Source organism: Heloderma suspectum, chromosome 2, assembly GCF_057233095.1.
Source record: "Heloderma suspectum isolate Gila_16-S chromosome 2, 16-S_ref, whole genome shotgun sequence".
In the NCBI taxonomy this organism is placed as follows: Eukaryota; Metazoa; Chordata; class Lepidosauria; order Squamata; family Helodermatidae; genus Heloderma; species Heloderma suspectum.
In genome coordinates, this window is record NC_139459.1 from 256,009,596 (window position 1) to 256,024,706 (window position 15,111).

Genomic DNA, 15,111 nt, shown 5'->3' on the forward strand with positions numbered 1-15,111 from the left:
TATCTTCTCTGATATTATTTTTCTTACAAATAAGAATATGCTGATCTAATGGAATCTGTCATCTGTGATCCATACTTGTATGTATGTATGTATGTATGTATGTATTTCACCATAGTATTTATTGATTTATTGATTTATTTATTTATATGCTGCCTTTCTGTCAATACACAGAAAGAAGTTTACAATTTAAAATAATAAAACAAATACATAAATAAAATAATGAAACATGGGAATTCTCACAGGGTATTGGTGAGTTTTTCAGGATCTGATGGGATAATCTCTCTGGAATTAGCTTTTCCTTCTTGGCCTTCCTAAGTACATTGTAATACCATATCATAATAGTATTAGCTAATATAGCTGATGTTGTAGCTCAGAGTGGAGCAGAGAAGTTCCTGGTTAAAATCTATCTCAGTCATGAAATCAGAAAAAGATGTTAGATAAGCCTCCCCCCCTTCTTTATTTTTTTTTAATTATCAGTGAGTCTGATATACAATATGGTAATAAAGGCATTAATATCCCTTACAGAATATCCATTCATGGATGTTACCTTGTAGGTGACACAAGTTACATCTAAATGTATGTTACTTCACAGTGATCTACATTACTGAGATACTGCATGTGAAGTGCTTTGAATATCTGTAGGTAATACCTAATGCCTAGGTATTAAGATGCAATGGAATTGAAGTGAACAAAAAATCAAAATTCTGTCCTAAACTAAAATATAGAACACAGGACTTTTTCAGATGTCACTTCGTAATTCATAGAGGCTAGTTCTGATTGCTATAAACTTGAAATAAATGGCAAATATTGAATGGACAAGTGGGACCCTCAACAAAAAGTTGCAGTGGAGTGCTCCTGTTCAGTGTTCCCAACCAGCCTTGCACTCTACCAGGAGACTACATTCCATTCCCCAGTTTTCTGTCAACCCACCCACAACAGACAGTCTGTGGCCACTGCACCTGCTCAGTAGTTATTGGGCTGTTTGTGGGGGAGGTTGCTCCCTCCAGTTTATTTCCACAAGTTTTTTTTTAAATTCCAGTAAACCTGGGGGTTTCCCTAGGATACTAATACCTCCTCCCTCTTGTTTCTCAGCAGCCTTGTTTAGGCTACATAGCCAGCATAACTCAGCACCTGAGTTTGCTTTAGTATATTACTAATGGATTATTCCATTACTGTTGTGTATCTTTTACCACAGATCTGGTCTATACTGTCATAATCCAATATGGCAATTCCCATATTCAAAGAACAAAATCCCTTAAAAATTATCATATACAAAAATCCCATAGTTTCCCATTCTGATAGATATGTTTTCTTTTACATTTAGGCTGTTAGTACATTTGGACCATGACAGAATATTTGGGAGACTTCTGGGGGAAGCAGGACCCTTAACCAGGCATGGGCAATATACTACTACAGAGGCATACTGAGGACAAATTTGCCTTGTTATCAAGCTAAATTTGTCCTCAGTGAGCCCTGTAGTGGTTAAACTGCCATTCCCCACCGCTACCCTGCTGCTACTGTGTGTGTGTGTGTGTGTGTGTGTGTGTGAGAGAGAGAGAGAGAGAGAGAGAGGGAGGGAGGGAGCGAGGGAGAGACAGAGACAGAGAGAGACTGTGCAGCCCATGGGTTGGGTCGGGGGGGGGGGGGGTCAAACGAATGCTCCACAAGGCCAAGGACTTTAAGTTCTCTTTTGTGTGGAACACTGCCAAGGGGCAAGAATTGCAGCTTTAGAATTGCTGCAATGGGGTTGGAAGCAGGAATGGCAAATTAGCATGCTTCTACAGTGGAAAGTGTAGTTAGCTAGGTAGAGGAAGTAGGAAAGACCAAATTCTCTTTTATTTGTATCTCCATTAGTATCTCCAGTTACTGGCCCGTTTTGCAACAATAGCCCAGAAACTAATTCTTTGGCTTGTCAGGGGAGAGACAAGCCACAGTTCCTGGTTGGTACATAACACTAACCAAATTACAGATGGAAGTTTTGTGACTTTTTTAGCTGTTCCCACTTGCAACAGTTGTGATCAGGCCACATGCACTTAATGGGCATCTCTGTGTTGTTTATAAAACATTTTCTTTGTTTCCTCAGGCTTTCTTGTCTTAAAAAATAAATAAAAGCATAAGGACTCCAGAAGTGTGTACTGAATCACATTTTTATTCAGATGTTAAATAACTGTGTTAGCTGACACAATTATGAAGTTGTTCGATAAGTCATCCCATTGCTTGCATTAAAACTCTTAAAGGCCAGTTCCTTTCAAAGCTCAGATGAGCAGAGAGGGAGTTGAAGGAACAGCATACTGCTGAATTCTTAAGGACTGGATAGTGACAAGGTTTTGTTAAGAAGAGCATAAAGACAAAACTGTTCCATTATTGGAAAGTTTAATTAATCTCGGGATTGTCCTAACCGGTAGCTAACATTCCCTTAAGATGGAGATAATTAAAACAAGCATTTTATTTTAACGAAGTTCAACAACTGGTTTGTATTAAAAGAATACCGAAGAGTTAATTTTTAATACTTTGTAAATACCACTGACTGCTATGGATCACAATCACCTAATATCCCCATGAGCTGTTTTGGAATGTTACAGTTGAGCTGCTTTGACAATTATGTGAATAAAGTCCCTTGGGGTGGAGGGTGGGGGAAGGAAAATTACTTCAACCCTCCAAAGCAAGGCTTAAGAAGGCCTTTTTATATATTCTTAAATAAAGTGACTCAGTACAGGGACCTTGGATGCTCAGGTTTGTTATTTCTTTTGTCTAGACTAGAAAATTTTCCAAAGTTGGAAGCTGTCTATTGTGTTTTACAGAAAGCTGAGTAAAGCAGCAGTGTTTCAGAGACAATGGTATCCTCATTTCTGCTTTTATCACAGGATTGCAGGGCTGAAAGAGATACCAGGCATCATCCAGTATAATCCCTTGCTTTTTATGTGTTTGTGTAATGACTACAGCTAGACTGCTGCATCCGGGAATGAGGTAGTGACCTCAAAAGACATATCTATGTTTTATCTGGCTTACTGTAGTGCAGTCTTCCCCAATCTGGTGCTCCCCAGATGTGTTGGGATGCAATTCCCACAATTCCCAGCCAGCATGGGAATGCACTGTAGAAATGTGAAATATGATCATGCCAAGCCCTGCAATAGCATCCCAATTATTTCCTGAAATATACTTCCAAAAAGGCCTTCCCCAACAGGGATCACGTGAACACTTGCATGGCAAGGGCATGGACTCTTGCCAAACAAATCTAGAAAAGCTAGCAGAAGTGATGAAGGATCTGGGACATCACCTGGGCACAGCAATTTTATGTTTACTTCCTTATAATGGGCAGCTGCAACTCAATACCTGACAATATGTTGCTTTCTGAATCCTAAGTGATATTTACATTTTGATGGATGGGAAGGCTAAAAGCAGATCTGTATATTCCAAGGAATAGTATCCAGCTGTGCCCCACGGTAGTGCTAATGATGTTGTGCTAGGGAAAGCCAGCTCTTGCATAATGTAACTCACACTTGCTTGAGCTGTGATTTGCTGCCAAATTTCAGTGGCAAATTGCTGCCTTTTCCCCTTGTCCTAGCATTGCCCTAGAAAGCACTAGTTACGTTGTGTAAGCTTTGGTTTATGCTAGTGCAACGTTATTAAACCTCACTCTGGGGCGCAGTTGATATACTTACCCAAGGACACCTGCAGGATACAACATAAAGTGTACAGAGATTCAATGGGTTGCATCCAATTTTATTTTCCTGATGAGTGAGGGCCTTCAGTTACTCAGTGTTAGTAGGAAGTAGCAGATTTAGCCCCTATCACAACAGTGTTTAAGAGTGCAGCACTTTACTTTTCCAATAGGAGGAAAGCTTAGGCAGTAGTAACTGATGAAGTAGAACCACTATGCCATCCCAGGGGCTCTGGCTAAGTAATAAGGCTAAAACAGAAATTCAATAAAACAACTCACTGAAATGAGAATTAGCATACCTAATTTTTATTGATGAGTCCCATCAGTTAAAAAAAAACCCAGGTCAACTAAAAAACAGCTTTACAGTGTTTCTGAACATTTTTGTGTAAAGAAACCTTACAAACTGTCTTTACAAAGCATTTACTTTTCTTTTATTTTCTAAGCCTAACATGTATCTCATGTGTACTGATTTCATCTTGGGGAACCTTACAAATACAAAGGAAGAAAAGTTAAGGTTCTGATTCTAAAATTCACAGCATCACTGCCATTACAAAAACTAAAAATAGCCACATCCTTTCCCATTCAGATGGATGCAATGGATGAAATGTGGATGGACACAGAGTGGCCTAAAAACTGTGCGGTGAAGTGTGGAGAAGAAAGGGAAACCGAAATACCCACAATACACAGTTGTCTTGTGCTCATTTATCAAAAACCCTTCTGCCATGTGATAAACAAATCAGTTTTTAGCAAAGCAGCAGCAACAAGCAGAGCAGGGTCGTTAGATCAACAAGGATGAGTTCATACAAGTATGTTAATCACTCCATGGCTGTAACATCAATTTTTTCTTTGACTTTCTGTGCTTATTGGCTGTTTCTCTCATACACGCTTTCAAAATTTCAGCTCCTTTTCTGACTTCATTCTCCCCCTTCCCTAGCAATAACTGATGCCTGCTTAAGTCAGCCAGACTTCAGTGGTTATATGATTGATGCTATTGTCTCAGGTGCTAATTTATTCATGTATTTTTTAAATTTTAAAATAGCATTCCCTCTACCTCTTTCCTGCAAAATACAGAACAGAATATTGAGTAAATAATATTTTGTTAATATTTGTGTGGCTGGTATCTTTACGACAGCTTCTGTTAGACTAGGAAAAATACATTGTCCAATAAGTACAATAAATATTTCCAATAAATTGTGCTAGCTTGGTGAAGGAAAGATGAGGGTTTTCATATTTGTAAAAGGTCTTTTACTCCCATCAGTTCTTCAACCTTCTGAAAAGTACCACCCACGACTTCTCTTCCAGCCAGCAATGTAGGAGAACAGAAATCAATGACTCTTTGTGAGGGCTGCCTCCAGCTGCTGATGTGTGGAGTGCTTCGCTCTGTCCCCTGGAGACTGACACATTTCCTGCACATTCACAATATAAAACTATTTTCTCCAGAGAGTGCAAGAGCCTGCGGCAAAAATGTATGGTCCTAGTTATGAATACTGTTGCCAGCCAAGAAGAGCAAAATTATCTCATGAGTGAAGAAAAGGTAAAGGAAAACACCACAATGCTTAGCTTATCCATCAGTGTCATCATTTAATGACAGAACTTTTCCTCTACCAGGACAGGAGCTCACTTGGCTTCTGTGCTAGGCGGTAGGAAAGAGGCTTCTTTTTCTCTCAGCACAGTATCTAAATGCAGCAAGCTCTTAGGGGAGCAACAGAGTGATTTGTTCCTCCACCAGCAGCTGACTTGGCTTCTAGACTGAGTGGGGAGAAAGAGAAGCCTCTTTCCCCCCTGCCCAGCATGGAAATCAAGGGAGCTGTCTGAGCAGGGACAGAGCTGGTGGCTCCCACATCCTATAATGGTCACGGGCACTTTATTTTTCAAAGAGGAGGATGAAATGGTTTAAGATTTAGGCCCAAAGTATGCTTCTTGATGTTTGCATATATTTCCACAGTAACTTTGAACACCTCCAGAGAAAGCTAGTTCAAACTTAGATTGAAAAATATTGATGTCATTAACATTGTAAAAGTGCTGTAAATCCCCTCCATTAGACTGTTGTTGTTTTTTTGGTCCAGCCTGGCAAAGACTGAAAGTAGTTAGGGTGTGTGAGGTTTATTTTGTTAAGCTTCCACCAAGATCAGACCTTGAATGAATGGAACAACATGAATCATTCCTTCCGCCTGATTTCCTATCCTGGGCTGGATTATCAGTATGGCTTATTAATTAAAGTAATTTATATTAGCCACTAACTCAAGACTATTCTAGTTCTCAGTGGGAAACAGCACCATTAAGTGCATAAACTAAGGGTAGTTTAGAAAGCTATCCAAAAATAAGGAAACTGAAAACAGCCATTCCTGCCCCCAAAGTTAGTAAAAAACAAAAACAAAAACTAGATTATCCATAGCAAATCCATAAACCCTTAATCCACCAGGAGCCCATTGCTGTTAAGGAAAGGAAATGACAACCACTAATACAGCCATACCCCATTTGGTCAGAAGCCCCACCCATGCTCCATCAAACGATTAAATTAAACACATACTTTGCATGACAACCCAAGTAGGTGAATAAGCATGGCTGAGTTCTTCAGCCATAAGACACACAGGCTGTGCTTGGAATCCTAAACATTTTGCGCTATGTGAACAGATCTTAGGCTTGTGCTCCCCTTACTATTCTCCTCTAGCATGGTCAGGAGGAAGAGATTAGTTTGTCATTGGCCTGGTTTGCACACAAGTGGCCCGGTTCTCACAAATGCAGCAGTGTGCTGGTGCATGCTGCCCAATCACTCCCACTACACACAGGAGCGGCTAAATAATCCAGGGATGCTTTGTCCCCAGGTTGTATTGTTCAACGTGGGGACTGGTTCAAACCCAGACCTCTGACTTGTCTTTTCCCCAACAAGAACCCATGGTTTGTTTTAGGATGCAGTGCTCAACAACCCAGGAATGAAGTGTTCATGGGTTGTTTAGCCACTCCCACTAACAACAGCTGCATGCATTATCACTGCATGCAAACCAGGCCAGTATGTCTGAAGTAGGACAGGCTGTTGTTAGAGTTAACTATGTTTTATTGAAACAAAGCAGCTTCTCACCATGGTTAATGATCCTGGGTTGTTTCAATAAACACAGTGAACACTAACCATGATTTGAATACAATAAGCCACTGTTAGGTGAAATAGAAGTGGATACTTCTGATCTCCTCCTCTTGGCCCCGTCAGAGGAGAGGGGGAAGCACTTGAGCCCACACTCTGCAACCTACATTCTAATGTTTTGTTCATGTACCTTTGTAAATGGAACAGGGAACTTTTCTTTATCTTAGTATAATAACTGCACCGTAGTGTTCTAGTTGCACAGAGCACTATAATGGCATATGTGTTCAAGGCTAAGGAGTTAAAACTAACTTCAACTAATAAACCACAATATTTGAGAGATTAATGCAGGGGTTCCCTCCATGGCTACAATACATAGACATAAATAGATAAATACTGTGCATGCTTCCAGTTCCTATATGTTACATTACAGGGAAATCTCAAGATTTATGCCACAGCCTTACAGATATATAACTAATAAAATGATCTCTAGCATACTAAATTGTAAACCTAGCTTCACAAAAGCTCTAGTAGCCCATATAGAATCTTCTCCACCATGTTAACACTGTAATGCAAAGTGTAGCAGTGACCTGGTGAATGTACGTGCATTATTGTCTGAAATGTTCCATCCAATATCAATTTTTCATAGTATAAAATTACACAGAAATTTTCCACAGGGTCATATCTTCAATAAGTCCCCTCCCTGCTTTTAATTTATACTCACAAACTAGATCTGTACTCTCATATATGTTTGCAATATTTTATGACACTGGCAATTGTTGCTACATGCTCCCATCTTAAAGACTTGTGTTTTAGGACTATGATATTCATGAACTAGAAACATCTCTCTTTCAGCTATTGCCCAGCTAGTCTATAGTTTGGGTTGGTGAGGATAGCAGAGCGGTGCAGAATAAATGGTGGTGGGAAAGAAGGCTGCAGGGCAATGTTGCAAGGGCTATGGAGGTCACCGGAGCTGGTGTGTGTGTGTGTGTGTGTGTGTGTGTGATGGATGAATAGGATCTTGGTTGCATGTCTGTGAATTGAGGGGGTGGCTGGGATAAGAGAAAAAGAACAATGCGTGTAAGTGTGTAAGAGAGAGAGGGAACATTTAGGTGTGATCAGAGGGAGAGAGCATGTGGTGTTCTTGTGTGTTTGTGATATGAGAATTGTAAGCTGCAGCCTGATTGATAGATAGATAGATAGATAGATAATAAACTGATCTCTAAAGCTGGTGTTATTTGCAGGTGAACATCCTATTAATTTGGAGAAATAAATTGGGTGGAATAAATTAGCATTAGAGGTGATTTGGGAAAATTAATTGGCTTGCTTTTCAGTGAAATATGTGGTGTGTTGGAGCAAAATAATTTCGGTTCAAAGGAGTGGTTTTGTGTTCTGTGGCTCAAACCGTATCTCTGCCTTGTACTCAGGTTTGTGTACCTTAGCCTCACCAGGAGACCATTTACATGGCCGATTTAGTGCAGAGTGAGAGCACATCAGGGTCATTTGTGACAGATGACGCAGTCACCAATCTGCAGCAAACGTGCAGCTTCCCTCTGGAAAAGGTGCATTTTCGGAAAGTCCTTTTAGTGCATCTTTTTTCCTTAAACGTGGCTCCCATACCGTTCCGCTGCAATGTGCCTCGTCCCCCCGCATTAAATACTGGGCGTGCCTCAGTCACCTGGCTGCAACCTGGCAGTGATGTGGCCAAGGGTTGGGGCCATCCCTCCCCCACGCCCTCTTTTTCCCAATTTGCAGTAGGTGCTTTTGCAATCCTATACCTCGGAGTAAGTACCATTGCACTTACTTCTGTGTAGACCAACATAGTTGTGTACTGTAAGGCTGAAATCCAATGCATACTTACAAGGAAGTAAGCCTCACTGAGTGAGACTTATTTCTGAGTGAACAAGAACATGATTGCATTGAAAGATGCTTAAGAGGTGATTAAGTACCTAACTGATGCTTCTCTAGGTGAGATGAATGCCATCAAGGGAAGACCAAAGTGTGGGAAGGAAAACAAGGGAGAGCTAGCAGAGTTTCTAAAATAAACAAAATGTGTTGATGCCTAGAGACCAAATGCTAAGCAAGGTCAGCCCTGGTTAGTACTTGGATGGGGGACTGCCTAGGAATCAGGCTTCCGGCATTGAGCAGGGTTGGACTCAATGGTCTTGTAGACCCCTTCCAACCCTATGATTCTATGCTTCCCCTCCAGGCATATCTATTATGTGTATGTTTAACAGATGTCTGCATTATTTTACTCACTCCTCATCAGTACTTTGTCACATGTTTCTGCCTGCTACTACAGTGTCAGTGTTATTAAAATCTCCTCATAAAACAATGGGATTTAAGAAAAAGCTACCCAAATTAAGATATGTATAGCTTTGCAGCTAAATATATTCTAATTCAATGTTACAAATATAATCAGTTTGAGAAGTTGCAAGTTTGCCTGCTTTTATCATTTTCTTCTAGGATTTTTGCTGTGATTCACTGCCATTTACTGCAGTGAATTCTTCTATACTGTATGAATTCTGCAGGCTCTGTGTGGGAAAACACCTTTTAACAGCTGTTACTCCTTGTAATATCTGTGACAGCTTTATGACCCGTTATGTATACCTATCCCAAAGACAAAAGGCTACAAAAAGTTATATAAACAAAGTAAGTGATCCATTTGACTTCAAGGAGAAAACCAAATTCTTAGTCCTTTAAGATATTGAGAGATCCAAAGTTCACAAACTTTTGCTATGAAAAGACAAAGGAGGTCAGTACTTCAGTACTCCAAATCACCAGAAACTCAAAATGGAATGGTGTATGTAGTACAGGATCATGTTTGCTCATTAATTTATGCATACAAAGTTTGGTATTTGTTATGTCAAGCTAGGTGGAAATATTGTTTAACTACCACACAGAGAAGTCAAAGAGAGAAACGTTCAAAATAGGTCTTTACAAGAGCATTTTAAATAGTAGTGATGATCTAATTCACCAATCAACCAGCCACCTTTATTCTCAGTGTTTTGTAATGTATATCCTTGTTTAAGATTTTTACATATACGTTCTTCAGGGCAACCTAAAAAAGACATGGGCAACCGTTTATTGCAGGATTACCTTATCTTTGAAATGAAGGTCCACAGTGTCTGTGGGACAGTACTTGGTTGTATGAGGAAAACTACTTTGGGTGTGTACTGTGCAATCCAATGCACATCTATTCAGAAGTAAACCCCATCAAATTCAATGGGACTTACTCCCAGGTAAATGTGTATGGAATTACAGCTACAGGATAGCTTAGCTTTAGCTTTTTTAGAGATTATCTTGTTGCTGGAGAAGGCGGATTCAGAGTACATTTTTATTAAAGACTAAAATGATCATAATCTCAGACAAAGTTGCTTCAAAAGACAATTTGAAAGGCAAAATGCAGCACTACTCTTTAATTACTAACAACTGTTGGGTTAAATCATAGCAAGGTTAGCTTTGTATTAACAAGCCTGTACCATTCAACGTGCCTAATTCTGTCCTGTTTCCTATCCCTGAAAGTCAATGAACAAAAACAAGATTTCAAAAGCGTTGCTGCAGGCAGAATCTAGTCCCACACTAGACGGTTGCTGCCCAGGTTGTCACATGTCACTTTCTTGTGTTTCCAGGTGAATAAGAAATAGTAACTCAATTGTTTTCTTATCAGTTGAGATTACTATACTGTTTTCCTTTCTCGTGCTAAGAAAAAAAGAGACTTCTTAATATATTTTAAAGCTTTTTGCTTTTTTAAACGTTGTTTTGCACTGCAAAGGTAAAGGTAAAGGTGTCCCCAACCAGTCGTGTCCGACTCTAGGGCGCGGTGCTCATCCCCGTTTCTAAGCCGAAGAGCCAGCGCTGTCCGAAGACGCTTCCGTGTTCATGTGGCCGGCATGACTAAACACCGAGGTGCATGGAACGCTGTTACCTTTCCTGCCGAAGCGGTACCTATTCATCTACTTGCAATTTCTTGCTTTCGAACTGCTAGGTTGGCAGGAGCTGGGACTGAAGACGGGAGCTCACTCCGTCACGCGGCACTCAGGTCTCGAACTGCTGTCCTGCCTACCTTCCGGTCTGCAGTTCAGCGTCTTAACCACCAAGCCACCGCGGTCCCTTGCACTGCAAAGCACTCATTAATAAAAAAAAAAGTTTTTTTTAATTGCACTGCAAAGCACTCATTAATTAAAAAAAACTTTATACCATGCAAAAACCTATCAAAATAAAAATCAGACTGAAGGAGTGGCAAAGGATGGCACTATTAAGCATGGGGCTACCACAGCCCATGAAAAGTTGTCAGAATCTATCCAGACTCCTCTCATCACTTTGGGGAGGGCTCCAAGAGAAATCTAGAAAACTGCCCAGTAATGCCATATTTGGCATCTTCCTAAATTTCTAAGGGAATTTTTCTCCTATGCACCTAAGAAGTTGGGTAGGCTTTGAGTTTAAGAGGGCTGGCAGGTCCTGATGATCAGTTGATTGGCAGGATGGGTCACCTCTTCCCAAAGTGTTGAGACCTGGAGTATAAACTCTTCTTCAGACTTTAGTGCTTCTTAGCCTCAGCTGTGTTGGCATCAGCTGTTGCTGGTCTTATCACATGGGCTTCTGCTTTCTAGCACTGTGCGGTCACACCTAATCAGGGGCAATTTTCTTGTTTTGAGGGTCCCCTTCATGCTTTATTATTTTCTTCTTACTGGATCCTGGGTGAGAACTATCATCTGTCTCTTCCTAACTGAAATGTCCAGCGCTCAGAATCCTAATTTGTCTTCTTCCCTCACCTTAGAACTCACCAAGTTTGCTTCAAGTCAGCATGCTTAGGAATTCAAACCTGGTCATTTTAATAAAATGAAGCCATACCTTGGGCATCTCTGACTACCATGCTTCTGTGACATCACAGCAGTTCAGCTCAAGGTGCAAAGGTCTATCATTGGCTAGTAGCTACGATAGCTTAATGGAAACTCCATCTTCAAAGACACTATTCTTCTGGAGTACCAGATCCTGGTACTACTAATATAAGATGTCTATCATCTTCATATCAGCTTGTGTGTGAGTACTGGGCATGTGAATGTTGAGGTGTGAGTGAAAAGGGAAAAGTAAACCCACAAATTTACATGAATCTCTATTTGCACATATCAAATTTGAAATGCTGAAAATATTTCCAGAGTTCTGATTTGACTTTTACACCCAGATCCTAAGTATGTTTATCCAGAAGTAAATCTAACTTTGTTCACTGGGATTTACTTTCTAAGTAAGCATGTATAGGATTGCAGCCAAGTTTAAGGGGTGGATGGAATCACAGATGTTCTGTAGTATTTAAATATGTGCTCTCTCTGTTACAGGAAACTGCATCTTCTGAAGTAAGTATTTCAAAAATTCCCAGAGAGAAGGACATATTGCCAGCTGCTGCCAAACTCTTCCTGGAAGCAGCTGGCTCAGTTCTTTCACTCACTATGGCCCTATGGTACATCCACTTGTTTGATGAAACACAAGTGTACCTATATCTACATCTGAGGAACTGGAGATATACCAGCCGTGTGTCATACACAGGGCATTTTTCATAATTCACAAAGGAAAAAAGAAATGCCATTTTCACTGCAAAGAAAATCCAGAGATCTCATAGCTAGCAAAACAACCTTTATGTTATCAGATATGCAGGAATGCTTCAGGGTTCCAGAATATGCTGAAGATATGTATAACTGTGATAGCTTGAGTACTTGTGGCAATGTCACTGAAGTGCGACCCTGTGCCGGGCAAATAGAACATAGCAGGAAGAAGTCTGTGCTATTTAGTATCCGGAGTATGCAGTCATAGAAGTTTTCATGGTGGCAAAAATGACTGGATTTTATATTTTCAAAGATCAATCATTTTTCCCTTTCATGCTCTAGCCAGCCTAGAAGCAACTCCAAGTCCAACCTGTGACCATCACAAGACCTGTTAGAACCAAATAACCTCCTTCCCGCTCCATCTTGGGATCATGCAGACAACATGACTCTGCCATCAAGTCAGCAGGTCCCATCCTCCCTTTTCCCCTCCTTCTGCTTTTTGTAACATCTTGCCTGATGATGACGATGTCTGATGAAGAGATCTGGAGGTCTCAAAAGCTTGCACATTTTTGTGACCTGTTGGCTAGCCTAACAAAAGTATTAGACTAATATGGTTTCTGATTTTTTTTTAAAGGCCAACATGACTACTTTTGCTTGCATGTCACTTGCTGCATACAGTGTAGCCCTATCCCCCCCCCTCCCTTTAAAACACACACACACATTTTTTTGCTGGCAGCTAGGATTGCTGTGAAATAGGTTTCTCTTGGTACTGAAAACTGTAGGTTCAGTGTTGTTTAGTGTGATGGGGCTCAGATCCCATCTCTGCCTTGTACTCAGTCTTTTGGGCAGGTTACTTGCCCCATGGCAGCCATTTTGTGGCGGTACCCAGGACAATGTCTCAAATTGCCAAATGTGCCTATGGGCCAAGGACGGTGCCTACTGCTGGCCTGGCAAGTATGTGCAGGGCTGCAAGTTTAGGCTAACAGCCCAACCCTAAATATGTTCACTTAACAGTTAAGTCCTATAGGTTTCAGAAACAAATACTTCCATGTAAACATTCATGGGATCAGCCTGTTAGGGATTAAAGTTGTTCCTGGTATAATTCCATTAATTTCAGGAGAGTCATTCCTGAGAGGAATGTGGTCCATGAATTGCCTTATTCCTAGTTCTCCAAAATGATGAAGGCGAAGGAGAAGAATGTAAGAGCACAGATATCCACAATGCTCGAAAGGCTGGAGGGTCTCTGTTCTGCCCTGGCGTTCCTTATAAACACAGTCGGTGGGCAAGCTCAAAATCCGCCCAGTCCACTTTGTGCAAACTTTTCATTTGCCTCCCTTGTAGAGATTTCATAGGGCCCAGCATGCTAGTTAAAAAGAAACGAGAGCGCTGTTAAACTATAACCCCATCTTTCCTAGTCACTCAGCAGCTCAGCTCTTCTCTTTTTAAAAGATCCTCGTTTCCAGGCTGGGTTCCAAAAAAATAAGTAGCTACCCAGCTTAGCTCATGCCGATCCCAGCTAACAGCACGCCCAGCGCAATCCTTCTCCCATCATTGTGTCATCCAGAGAGAGAGGAGAGAGAGAGAGAGAGAGACCGAGACCCTCTTGAAGTTTGAAAACCACTGGGAACCAAAGCAACGGGGCAAATAAGGATCCTGCACAGTCCTTCTGCCCTTTGGGATGGCAGTTTACCAAGCAGCCCTCCTGCTTCTTTTCTCGCTGCTGCATCTGCTCTGAAAGTTTCCAGCAGCAGCAGCAGCAGCAGCAGCAGCAGCAGCAGATAGGCGCCCTGACGCGCGCGCAACAAGTGCCTCTGCGGGAAACGCAGCTCAAGAGAGCGGGTGGCGTCCCTGGAATGTCGCCTCACGGTCTTTGCTCGTCCGTTTGGAGACCCGCCGGGAGCCAGAGGGCTGCGGGGGCTTCCAGGTTGCCTCAGCCTGATGCAACCGTGGCGCAGCGTTAAGTGTGAGAGGGGAAACAGAACAGCATTGCCTGTCCACGCCCCACACCCGCGGTAGCTTGAGAGCGCTCTCCGCTGAGAGCCTATTAATACAGAAGGGCGCCAAAGGGTTGCTCGTTTCCTCTGCCCCGCTCCCGCACACGGCGGCGGCGGCGACGCTCTGCCCAAGCCGGCGCAACTGAGCGAGTTCCATCCATGCTCCCAGGAGGGCCCGTTCCCGCCTCCGTCGCCCGAGGCGCTTCTCAAGCCTCCACCCATCTCTCCCCGGCAAAAAGTGACGCGGCTTCTCCTCGGACTTACCCTGGAAATGGTCAGCGGGGTGCTGAAATCCTTGCCCCCGACCAGCCGGAAGCCCCACGGCGAAGGGCCACTCAAAGCCACCGTCTGGGGCATGGCGGGGCACTTCGGTCCAGCAACGGGGGGAGAGCGAGAGCCGGCAGCCAGGCTGGAGCCAAAGGAGGGAAGCGGCGCCTGCTCCGCTCGCTGCTCTCGGGCTCCGCCGCCTTCTAATCCACTTAAAGCGCCTGCTAATCTCCGGTCCGGCCTGACGTCTCTCTGCTTCTCCACACTGGGGGGAGGAGGAGGGCGCGGGGGGGGGGCAGGGGAGAGGCGTGTCCCCTCGCGCTCGGGGCGGGCCGGAGTCCAACTTTTTCCTGACCCTTCTGTTCGACGAGCCTTTGTGGAAGGATATTTATTTATGAGCCATATATATATATATATATATACACACACACACACACATACATACATACACACACACACACACACGCCACCAATTTCTTCTCCACAGAAAGTGACGCGCGCCCTCCCCTTTCAAATGTTCCTGCTCTTTCCTCGCTGTGGGGGCCGGTCGCTCCCCAGGGCTCGAACCGTAGC

At 42.5% G+C, this 15,111-nt stretch overlaps 1 protein-coding gene across 1 annotated transcript in view; it reads right to left on the minus strand.

Moving 5' to 3' along the window:
• The window catches only part of PDLIM4 (PDZ and LIM domain 4), a 99,261-nt gene extending 84,513 nt beyond the window's left edge, over nt 1-14,748 (minus strand). Inside the window, exon 1 of the mRNA XM_084838845.1 lies at nt 14,536-14,748. Within this exon, the coding sequence (XP_084694971.1) occupies nt 14,536-14,628 (93 nt within the window). The 5' untranslated portion in view covers nt 14,629-14,748. The remainder of the gene's footprint in view (nt 1-14,535) is intronic.
• Nucleotides 14,749-15,111: the final 363 nt, after the last annotated feature.